Source organism: Pogoniulus pusillus, chromosome 2 (assembly GCF_015220805.1).
Source record: "Pogoniulus pusillus isolate bPogPus1 chromosome 2, bPogPus1.pri, whole genome shotgun sequence".
In the NCBI taxonomy this organism is placed as follows: Eukaryota; Metazoa; Chordata; class Aves; order Piciformes; family Lybiidae; genus Pogoniulus; species Pogoniulus pusillus.
The window spans coordinates 29,782,431-29,793,361 of record NC_087265.1 but is presented as its reverse complement, the minus strand read 5'-3'; the positions used below and the strand labels follow the sequence as shown (position 1 = coordinate 29,793,361).

Below are 10,931 nucleotides of genomic sequence, written 5' to 3'. Positions count from 1 at the left end.
TCGAATGCTCAATCAGACAACGAGCGCGGCAACCCCGAACCCTTCCCCCGGCTGCCCTCCGTGTTCCCAACGCGGCGGCAAGCAACAGCACCCAGCCAGCACCGGCGGGACGGGCCGCGGCCAGGAGCGGTGGACGCCGCGCACCCACGGCTGCTCGCCGGTTAAAAATAGAACTGCTGAATCATGACTCTGCCGGCAACTTCACCCGCCCGGCGGCAGTGGCAGCAGTAGCCCAGCGACTGCCGTTCGCGAGAGGAGGAAGAGCTGGGACGGGGTGGTGGTAGGGGGACGACGACACGGAGCAGCCCGGTGCCCGCAGCAGCGGGGAAACGCACATATATGCGCGCGCGACACACCACGGGCGCGGCGGTGCCCTGAGGGGGCGGCGCGCGCGCGCGTGTCCGTCCGCGTGAGCCGAGGAGCGCAAACGGCGGCGGCGGCGGCGGCACTTGTCCTGTAATCGATTGCCGAGCGTGCTGAGCCGAGCCCTGCCGCCGCCGCCCCCCCCCCAGCTCCAGCACACGCGCCCGCACCGGCCCTCTGGGTGAGGCGCCGCGGGGCGGCTGGGGCGGCGCGCGCACGCCCATCGGAGCGCGCGCACACCGGGCTGCGCGCCCGCGGCGCTATGCGAGATCGCGCGCCCGCGAGCGCGTCTGTCCGCGTGTGTGTGTGTGTGTGGTGTGTGTGTGTGGCGTGTGTGGCGTGTGTGTGTGCGGGCGAGTGCGGGCGGGCGGCTGCCGCCGCCGCCGGATCGGTTTCTCGGGGTTTGACCAGCTGTCCCAGGCTAACCCTGCTCTCTGAAGATGGAGGAAGTAAAAACAGGATTACCCTTAGCTACAGCTCCACTGCCTTAGTTTCCATAGCCAACTGCCGTGCACAAACACACCTCCACTAGGCAGAGAGAGCCGACACTAATAAAAACACAAACAAAAGGGGGATGGAAGTGATTCACTGCCTGCGCGGCTGAGGTAAATCTGCGCCTGGCTTCTTTTTATTTCTTTTTTCTCTCTTTTTTTTTTTTTTTTCTCTTCCCTCCCCCTTCTTTCTTCCCCCCCTCCCCAACCCCCTCTCCCCACACTCCCTTCTCCTCTTCCTCCTTCCTCACCCCTTTCTTTCTCTGGTGGGGAGGACAAGCTCCGTCCGGTGTGCGAGGCGGCTGCGGGGACGGCGGGGCTCCGTATGTGTCTCTGTGCCTGTGGTGTGTGCGGAGGGGTCCCCGAGTAAAGTGCGGTTCTGCTGCATCTCCCGCACGGCGGTGGGGCTGCAATGACTTGTTGCTGTTAGCCCCCATAAACCTCCCTCAAAAAAAAACCCAAACGAATAGAGCTAAAAGCGCGCCGGAGCTGGGCAGTGGGAGTGTGCGTGCCGGGGGCGGCGGGGCTCGCCCGGTCCGTTAGCCAGCGCCGGCCCCAACTGCCATTTCCCTTAGCGCCCGCCACCACCTGCGGGCCCCCGGGGGGCTGCGGCCTGGCGCGGCCGCGGGAGCCGGGTGCGAGAGGGAGAGGGAGGAAAATGAAATAAAATTACAAACGAAGCAAGACTTCCATGACTTTGACAGGTTGTGGTATGGGCGGGGAGAGGCAGGGATGAGGCATGGAGCCCGGTGTCGCCCAGGGCCGGCAGCACTCTGGGGAAGTTGGCCTAGGTTTCCTGCGCGGGGTGTGAGTCCGTGTGCCGGGCTTCCCCCTCACCTCATTGCTCTCCAAATCCCCTCGCCCCATCCCGCACCACAGCCCCTCCTCTCCCCCGTTTTTCGTGACGATTCGTAACGAACCGGTGGATCAAGTTTTTCTCTCTCTCTCCCCTCTCTCTCTCTCTTCCCGCTGGTTAATCGCATTGCTGTAGCACCGGCTGACCTCCCTCCCTCTCCCTCCTTCCTTTTTTTTTTTCCTCCTCTCTGTTCATCTTCCTTCAAAGTATGTGCCATTCCTGAGCGAGTTTCCCCGCCGGCTCATCCCCGGGGCTGCCCGGCTCCGAATGCCCCACCTGTAAGTGTTGGGGGCGGGTTTCTCTCCCCTCTCCTCCCCCCCCCTCCCCCCTCCTCTCTCTTTCTCCTTCTTTTAAAAATAATTTTCTAAACTTTCCTCATCTTGGTCTGTCTTCAACCCGAGCAAAACTCTCTGTCTCCACTCGTTGCGGAGAGGAAAGCTTTGCATCTGGGATTTGATATCACCAGCCTAAAAATGGTGACCAAACTACCCTCCTTCACCTCCTCTTTGCCTTGAAGAAATACAAAATAAAAATCAAACCGTGTGTTAATTTCGGTTATGGATGTTTCTGTGTTTCTTTTTGTCTTCCTTTCTCTTCCTCCTCCCTTCCTCCCCTTTCTTTCCTTCCACTTCATTGGCTGAGGTGATCTTTCCCCGTTGCTTCTGATGTTTCTTTCTTTTTCTCAGTGTGTGCCTGCCTACCTGGACTAGGGGGAAGATAAGGTAATTTTGAAGGGCTTGAGGAAGTGGCTTACCCGTCTTGGAAACTTTTTTTTGAGATTTCCTTTTAAGAGTCCTGTGAAAATTAGTAATTGAAGAGAGTTTGATAGCAGCTGGGCAGGTTGAAATTTAAGTGTTATGTGTTGAATGCCTTGGGAATTTGATCTGCTTTATACCAAAGAAGAGCACAGAGAAAAGTATTTATTGGGCGAAAGGCAGGGAAGGGAGGGGGGGAGGAGAGGAAAGCAGGTTAAGGGAGGGGGAGGGAAGTGGTTTTGGAGACAAGAAGTGAAGCTGCCTGTTTTCCAGTAAGTAATGGAGAAATTCCAGGAGCCAGGGCTAAATATACTTGGCGATCAATACAGAAATGGCTCATTGTGAATAATTTAGCTGCCTGGTGCAGTGAGAGTTTTGAAACTAAAGGCAAAAAGGAGGCCGTGGAGGGAGAGAGGAAATAAAATTCTTCTCTGGTCATGTCAGATTCTTAACTTTTCCACTTAAAAGAACATAGTTATGATTATTGATCTCTCTCTCTTTCTTTTCCCCCCTCAATATATATCAAGTGATAGCTAGGGGGTGTCATTCTATACAGTTACTTGGGTTTCTGGAAAGTAATAGCTTGTTCTGTGTCAGCAAAGTGCTTCCAGAAACTTTAAGATTGCTTCATGGCACAAAATGCATGATCAGGGAGTATTAAGTATGACGTCTGGCCCCATGCTATGGCAAATAAATAGGGTCAGAGTGAACAGGTGCGTGTACAGGTGTGTGTGTGTATGATGATGTGAGACCAAGAGTTGTAATATCTCTTTCGAAGGGGAATGGGCACCGGAGAGCTTTATTTTATTTAGATCAGGATGGAGTCTCTTGGAGTGCATGTGAAAAGAGCAATTGTTAATAGTATCCATCTCAGTTAATAGTTCTGCCTGTGAGAGCTAATAATTGATAAAGCATTACCATCCCAGACTGAACAAAACAAGTGGAAAGTCTGGGAAAAGTCTCTCAGATCAGGTGAAAATGTGAGTCGGGGTCAGAGAGGGGTATAGTTAGACCAAGATGATCCCAGTGCTTCCTGCCCAGGAGGCAGCTGAATTTCTCACATAATTTGCAGGAAGAGTTCAGTGATTTGCAAATAAGAATGTGCAGTACATTTGAGCATTTCTCTAGGCAATGGTTGCAACAGCAGTAAAATGGGCAACTACTTAGGGCTTTAAGTAAGTTTAATCATTTAGTGGTTCATTCTGACAGGCGTCTTTGAGGGTGTACTTTTCTGCCTTGCAGCACTGCACTTTGACTATGGAAGCAGAGGCTGCTGATGGATATATAACATGTAAGTAGTCATTTCATTTGATTATTCTGAATTACTTTTCCTACTGTCCTTGCTATAATGTAGACACCAGAAACTTTAGCTTCCTTGTGTATGGTCGTTGCATTGAGAGGGCACTGAATTAATAGCATTTAAACATAAACTTTGTGTATGGCTGAAAAGTGCATGGGGATGAGGGTGTGGATGAGTACCTCCAGGTTTAAATATTTGCTGAGGATGAGCGAGCTTTGCCAATGAGAGCTCGTTTTCAGAAATTCGAATTGCAGCCAAAAACTTTTTATGCCTTTATGCATTTCTTCTGTTTTCTGTGCTGGGGATTGTATAAGTGCCTTGTTTAACTGTCAGTTAATTCAGAGCTTTGAGGAGGTAGGTCTGTATGCTGAAAGTACTGTTTCAGTCTTTTTCCTACCCTTCCTGGATTCTCAGTGTCTGCAAAAAGTAATCCTAACTTGAGATAAAACAGCTGGGGCAAGGTTTGTCACAGGTGCGTGTGTGTGTGTATAGAAGACTGGTGACAGTAGGTTTATGGGGGACTGTTAAAATCAATCAGTTAAATACTTCTGGCCACTGAGAGTTTAGTTTTTAGAGACTGTGTGAGACATCACTGGTAAAAGGGGGAAAGGGTGAGAGTCAGTCATACTTTTTATTCGTTGTGTTGCTCTTCTAAAGGAAGGGATGGAAACTTATGGGGGGCTTGTTTTGTGAAAGCAGGTGACAATGAGCTTTCGCCCGAAAGGGAGCACTCCAGCATGGCCATTGACCTCACCTCCAGCACACCCAATGGGCAGCATACCTCCCCCAGTCACATGGCAAGCAGTAAGTCTCTGCTTAAACCTGTTTCTCTGCAGCAGTGGGTTCTGATCCTCTGGGTCCTCAGCTTCTTTACCAGGTCTTAACCACTGGTGTATGCATCGCTAATAAGAGGACAGTGTAGATTTATTCTTTTTGTGTTCACGCTGGTATCTCATTTAAACATGAACGGGATTGCTAGTCTGAACTATGCCAAGGTCGCATTTGAGAGCTGGTCCTTACCTGTTCCAGGTAGGAAAACACTAGGCTTGACATGCTGGTTTTGTTTTATCAGGTTTTGAAATCCAAATGGAAATTGTTATTGTTATTATTACTTACTGTGCTTCCCTAAACAGCCTGAAGTAGCTTTATTTGAAAACAAACACATTTTATTTACCAAAAGACTTTACTCTGGCAAAAGTATAAAGTTAAAATATCTGTATTTGGTGGCAGATGTATTTTACTATTCTATATAGAAAGTTCAGCACCTTATTCATTGCCTCAGCTTTACCTTGGCAAGTCCCGAAGAAGCTAGGATAATTGGAAGTTTATGGCACTCAGTAGATGACTCGCTAGCAGACTGAAAGGATTTTGTTTTAGAATGTCAGAGGAGGAATTGATAATCTTTAGAGACATTTGGGAGTCTACCCAAAGTTTCAAGTGCTTATAATCCTTTTATTATTATTTTCATGCTGTATTTTGGCAGTGGATAAATGTAGTTTACACACATTTCATAGACCAAACATCCATTCTTTTATCTGTGTGTGAGTGCCATAGCTTGTCCTACTGTTGGTTACAATATTACATCAACAGTTACCTTATAGTAACTCTGTGCTTGTATTCAAGAATAATATAATATCTTCTGCTTCACATATACTTTCAGAGAGTTCTTTTCTGTCCAATACTGATTTTCTTTCTAAGCGTGTGTACCATAGATATTTATCTTTTAAACTGAGTGTATAATAACCGACCCAAGACTGTGAAAAAAAAAGAGAGCTTTTGAGGTTGCTTGCTCTAAAATGCACTGCATATTGCCTTCAAAGTCTTTATTACTGAGAGAAAGATGTTACTTTCCTTGAAGAATTCTTCTTTCCTCCTTCACATTATGAGTAAAACACAGTTTTTATGAGCCTTTAAAACTGAGGGTTGTTATGAAGATCTCCCAATTATATACATGTTGCTAGAGAATATGATTGCTAATACTCTGAGCTGAACTTTATATGACAACCGATCATAATTCAGCATCTTTAGACAATTCCAATCCTGCTGCACTGCGATTCTGGTATATTTTGTTATGTTGTAAAAGTTTTACTACTCACTTTCTTAATTTTCTTTGTTTCCTTTTTATTAATGGGAAGCCTTCAGGAAAGGAAAGAAAACCTCACTGTTTTAAATCTTCTTTAAAACCTAGACTAAAAACCAGCTGAATTAGGGAATAAAAAGATTTAAGATGAAGTAACACAAAAATACTTGTACACATTCAATATTTTCCAGTTCATTGTGTTAACATTTTCAGTGGTTTTTAAGCTTCATTAGTACTTGTAACACACATGTATTTGCAGCCTTGATGAACTTCTTATTTTTTTTAATGTGTTTTGTGGTATCTCACAGGTGTCTCAACTGTTTTTATTGCTGTTGCTCTGCATTAGACATGCTGCTGTTGAAAAATTAAGGGTTCTGCCTGGGGTTCTCCAGCCAAACAAAACTTAAGCTTCTTAAATTTGTTTAAATTAGTTTATTCTTTGCAGACATAAGAATGTATTGTAGAGATGTGGTTTGTTCTGCCTTAAATGTGGAAGTATTGATTAGAGGTTGTCAGCTTTTGTGGCAGCTGTTTCACTGGCCAGATCTTGACTCTGACATGTGTAGACAAAATTGCCAGGCTGTCCTTTAGAGCTTTCCACCTGTTTTGTGGGATACAGGAAATGCTTTAAAAGGTTCAGTAACTCAGAGGCCTGTGACTTTTTTTTTTTAGGTGAGGAGGAGGTGGGAAAGTAAGGAGGAATGGCTATTCAGAATATTTTGTATGAATTGCATAGATCCTGTTGGATCAATCCGTCATCCTTCATTGTAAGTGGAGAAAGTGGCTGTATTATATTTCAGTATGGTTTAATTTCTGTTCACTGGGGACTGATCTGCTGTTGGCCTGCTCTTACAGTGAATCCCAGAACATGTCATTCTGTCTGGGCAGGGTTTGTTAATAGAGAAGGTGGTATGTGAGCTGGTACATATGGTGGTATATGGATTGGACCCCAAACTCCTGGTTTTGTTGTCAGTCAACCCCAGCAGGAGAATGGTCCTATTTAGCTGTGTGGCCAGGATGTGCACCTGCAGGGCAGAGATCTAAGCTTTAACCTTTGTTCTTGTGTTGCATTGAACTGTTTTGAGCCACAGCTCTTAATTTAGCCTTAATTTGTGTCTGGCTCAAACGGAGACAAAACCATAAGAAGCACATTTCTTGGATCCATACCAAAATTAATGAGCAGTGCTCATCCAGCAACAGTAAAATTATGTGCTAGGTAAAGAGTTTTCTATGTTCATTAGCCCCTGGCAATCCCTGTTAGTAGGAGTTCTGGCTGGGCTACTTGTGTTTTCAGGTTCTATTCCAAAAGGTTTCGGGTTAAATATTTTGGCTTGTGTTGGAGTTGTCTGCTACATCCTTCAGCCTATTATAATTTTCAAGTATCTAGACGGTATGCATAGGTTATGGATGGGACTGACACTCAATTTTCCTTGTGAATGAGATGATCCTGAAAGATAAATCACAGTAAATCGTCTGTCATAGCTAACTAATGATCTTACATATCCCTTACGGTATGTATCTGCCTTTAGCAGAATGCTGGATGTATGTTGGCAGATGCTCTGTTCTAAAATACTTTATTGTCATTTTATGTAAGCAAAGATTTAAAATATGTGTAAACAGTCAGTCTGAATATGTTGATAGATTATCTCACTTTCCTCTACTACAGAAGACAAATTAGTGCTATACCTGCTGAGCCCAGATGATCATTTACATACACCCCAATCTGGAAGTCCAGATTTTCTTCTGATCTTCTGTAGGAAAACTCTACCGAAGGGTAACACTCAGAGCTTGGTGTCAAAGGCCTGCTCAGTTTATTTTGTGTTGGTACTAGAGAGTTCCCTGCCTGGTCTTATGCCATGCTGTAGACCCTGGCGAGTTCAAATGAGTCTGTCTTGATGCCTTCAGGGAAGGCTGAACTGGGTTGTAAGTGCTCAGGAACTGGCTAACTAATTAAAGGCTGATAGGGAATCCTTATAAAGGAGGCTTTACAAAGAAGTAATTCCCACTCACCTCCTTATTATAACACACTGTGTTCTTACTGTAGTTATTTGAGTTTTTCTTTTCCCTGTGTCTTAAAATTGTATTGAGAGGAGCATTTGCTTTGGGAACTGCAGGAGCACAGTTGTTTGGTTAGTTAATGATAGCTGCATTGTATGGAGTGAAGGATACTTTGCCAAGACCACTTGCCTGGTCTCATAGGAAAGGTAGTAACAGCAGCCATTAGCTTCTGACAGTCAGTGTCAGAGGAAATTTCCTCTTACAGTGTGTGTCCCAGATAACTTTCTTATCTTTGCTTTCATAGAAAAAAGGAGCACTTAAATGAAACAAAGTCAGAGTAGTCATAAATATCAAACCCAACATCTGATGTTTGAAACTGATAAAAATTGTGGTAAGCTTTCAAGATGTGTTTATATTAGCTTAAAGTGTTACTAATTTATGGGAAATAATTGATTAAGAAAATATGCATTGTCAACTGACTGCTGAAAATAATGAGGCAATTGCATTTTCTCTGTGATGCGGAATGATCGCACTATTTGACAAGATAGCTGTTGGGACAACAGTATTAACTGTGAGTGATCTCAGTAGCAGTATTTAAAGAGAATTTGGGCAAGGTCTGACAGTGTAGACTGCTGTATTTTCAGTCATCAGGTCAGACTGGAGTGACCTATCAGTTGCCTTGGGCTTTTTGTATCTTAAAAGCTCTGAGTCTTTCATGATTTACTTTCATTTTCTGGCCATTCTGTCACAGTTGTGTTGACCTAAGCAGAAGGTTTCATGTACCACAGCTTTATCAGCACCACAGCTATGTGGATAAAGAGAAGTAGCTGTGGACTCTGCCTTTTGAGATTAACTGATGTAAAATTGGAGGTTGTTGAATGTCTCAGTCACACAGCCAACAAGCCTTGCCATCACCACAGTGATACCATGCCCTGGCACAGTGCAAGCACTGTGATTCTTTTTGGCTCAGTGTGTGCGGTTTTTTTGGTTTTTTTTTGGTGGGATGGGGTGATGGAAACTGAACCTCTGCAGGAGGCTTTTCTTTAGGGAGCATGGTTGAAGCTGTCTGAGCTGGCTTGCAGGGGGGGACAGGACTGAATTAGTGCTTTGCAGCAGTCACTCCCTTGACATGTGCATTGGGGCATGAAGAATTCTGGCAGCCAAACTGCTTTGCTCCGAAGTGGTGATTCAGGTCTCCAATTCTTCCAAGTATCTTGGAAAGTGTGAAACGCTGTATATGGTGCTAAAAACCTGGACTGGATAACCTCAAGAGGAATGCTGAGGAATCTCTTTCCACAGCAGCCTTTAATGTATAGGGTAAGCAATGTCTGTTGATCTGGATGTCTTCGATCCTCCCATAGTGTAGAGAGATGGACTTCTGACAGTCACTTGAAATGTCCTCTAGTCCTTTTTGTCTGACTTTTCAACCTTTTCAGTTTGATATTTAGAGAGCTTAGTTGTGGAATTTCACAATGATGCCTGAAACAGATGTACCTGTGGTCTCACAGGTGGAAGGGCGGTGAGGATGCACTATACCAAGTGGAGCTTAGACATAAGGGGTGAGCTCAATAAAATGTGGCAGAAAACTGGAAGTGAGCTCAAAGGTGCACTGACTTTACTTCATTGTTTTAACCTCAAACTTGCTGGGTTGCTGGGTGAGTGCTCATCAAAGCTTTAGCCAGTGAGTTTAGTTTATCTTCCTTGAAATTTAAGGAGAAAAAATAATGAATAAAAGGTGATCAGGTTTTAGACAGAAATCTATGAGTTTGTCCACACATAAGAAATGAAAGCTCTGTGGACTAGTGCTACACTGTTATTTCTTGGAAATAAGTTACTTATGGATGTGCTTTAGATCGTTTTAACTTCATCCATTTCAGTTTAGATTTTTCACTATGGTTACAATAGTTAAATAGTTCCTCTGATACAAACTGTATATGTAAACAAATACAGAGTAGCCACTGAAACTAGGAGGTGTTTAATTCACTGCTCTCTAGCTCACACTTCAGTTGTGGAGGGTTTCCCTATTTATTTTTTATACCTTCTGTCCAAGTCTTTTTGGCATTCCCTATGGAGTCAGACACTCGGCTGCAAAAACATTCCTCCTTCTCGGTGAGTGTTATAATGAGGGTGGAGCAAAATGATCAGTTAATCTCATTAAATAGGTTTTTATTCATTCTGATGGAAGTCTTTTGAGAGGTCATCTGCCAGGGCTTTGTTGCAGCACACACCTTTCTTAGGGAGCTTCTGTTATTCTCCTGGACTGTCAGGTTCAGTTAACTTTCCTTGGTACACACCCTGTTACAACACTCGGTGCTCTTGCTAGCTTGGTAGTCAGCGAGTTTTCAGTGTTTGCTTCTGGAATTTCAGTTCCTTTTCAGACATGCCAACAAAAAGAACACTCCTCATCTTCCTTGAAATGTGCTTTGATAGCAGCTGGACAATGAGATACCTGTTAGAGAGCACTCTGTCCTTCCCATCCCCAACTCTGGGGAAAGTTGCCACTCCTCTTGAAATCACTGTGTGTTTTTTTCCTAGGAAATTTGATTGAGGGCTTGTTTCCCATTCTTGTGGGCCACAGCCTCTGTCTAGTCCTCCAGGTAAATGCCATTTTACATTTTGAGGTTTTGTAGGTGGAAGTCCATGTCTTCTGTGGACTACTGAAGGTGAGCAGTGGTCATCCTCTTTCCAGTGCCAAGAAGGCACTGTGAGGGAGTGCTGTGTTGAAGCTGTGAGGAAAAGGCATAGCCTATCAGTAATCCTGGTGAATGAAACTTCTTAATGGATCCACTTTGAAGCAGATTCATTGAAAATTTGAGCCACTGCTTTCTGTCGTGACACGACCCGTTGTCAGTCCAGGCATGGAGCTTGTGCCATGATGTGCTATCCCTTGCCTAGAGCAGTGAATCCTTGTTTGGAGTTCAGGCGGCTGACTACTGCATCCCAATGGAAGGAAGCTTATTTGTGACTATCACTGAGAAGCAAATGAGGCTTCACAGGTATGGGTCTGGACTGGCTGACCAGAGGCTCATTTTTTTTTCTGACTTGTGTCATTATGGGGGTGTCCTTTTATCTTTCTGTGCTACTTATT

The 10,931-nt window shown here is 44.9% G+C and overlaps 1 protein-coding gene across 11 annotated transcripts in view; it reads left to right on the top strand.

The window, feature by feature from the left end:
• The first annotated feature begins 700 nt into the window (after positions 1–700).
• IKZF2 (IKAROS family zinc finger 2) overlaps positions 701–10,931 on the top strand; it is a 115,367-nt gene continuing 105,136 nt past the window's right edge. The window contains exons 1-5 of one of the 11 annotated variants that reach the window (XM_064158897.1): positions 1,070–1,177; positions 1,846–1,988; positions 2,397–2,432; positions 3,708–3,756; positions 4,462–4,569. In XM_064158897.1, coding sequence (XP_064014967.1) covers positions 3,723–3,756; positions 4,462–4,569 — 142 coding nt within the window. In that variant the 5' untranslated portion in view covers positions 1,070–1,177; positions 1,846–1,988; positions 2,397–2,432; positions 3,708–3,722. Of the gene's footprint in view, positions 969–1,069; positions 1,989–2,396; positions 2,433–3,707; positions 3,757–4,461; positions 4,570–4,692; positions 4,795–10,931 lie in introns of those variants that run through there. The other 10 variants (XM_064158906.1, XM_064158949.1, XM_064158921.1 and 7 more) reach the window with 10 other exon arrangements.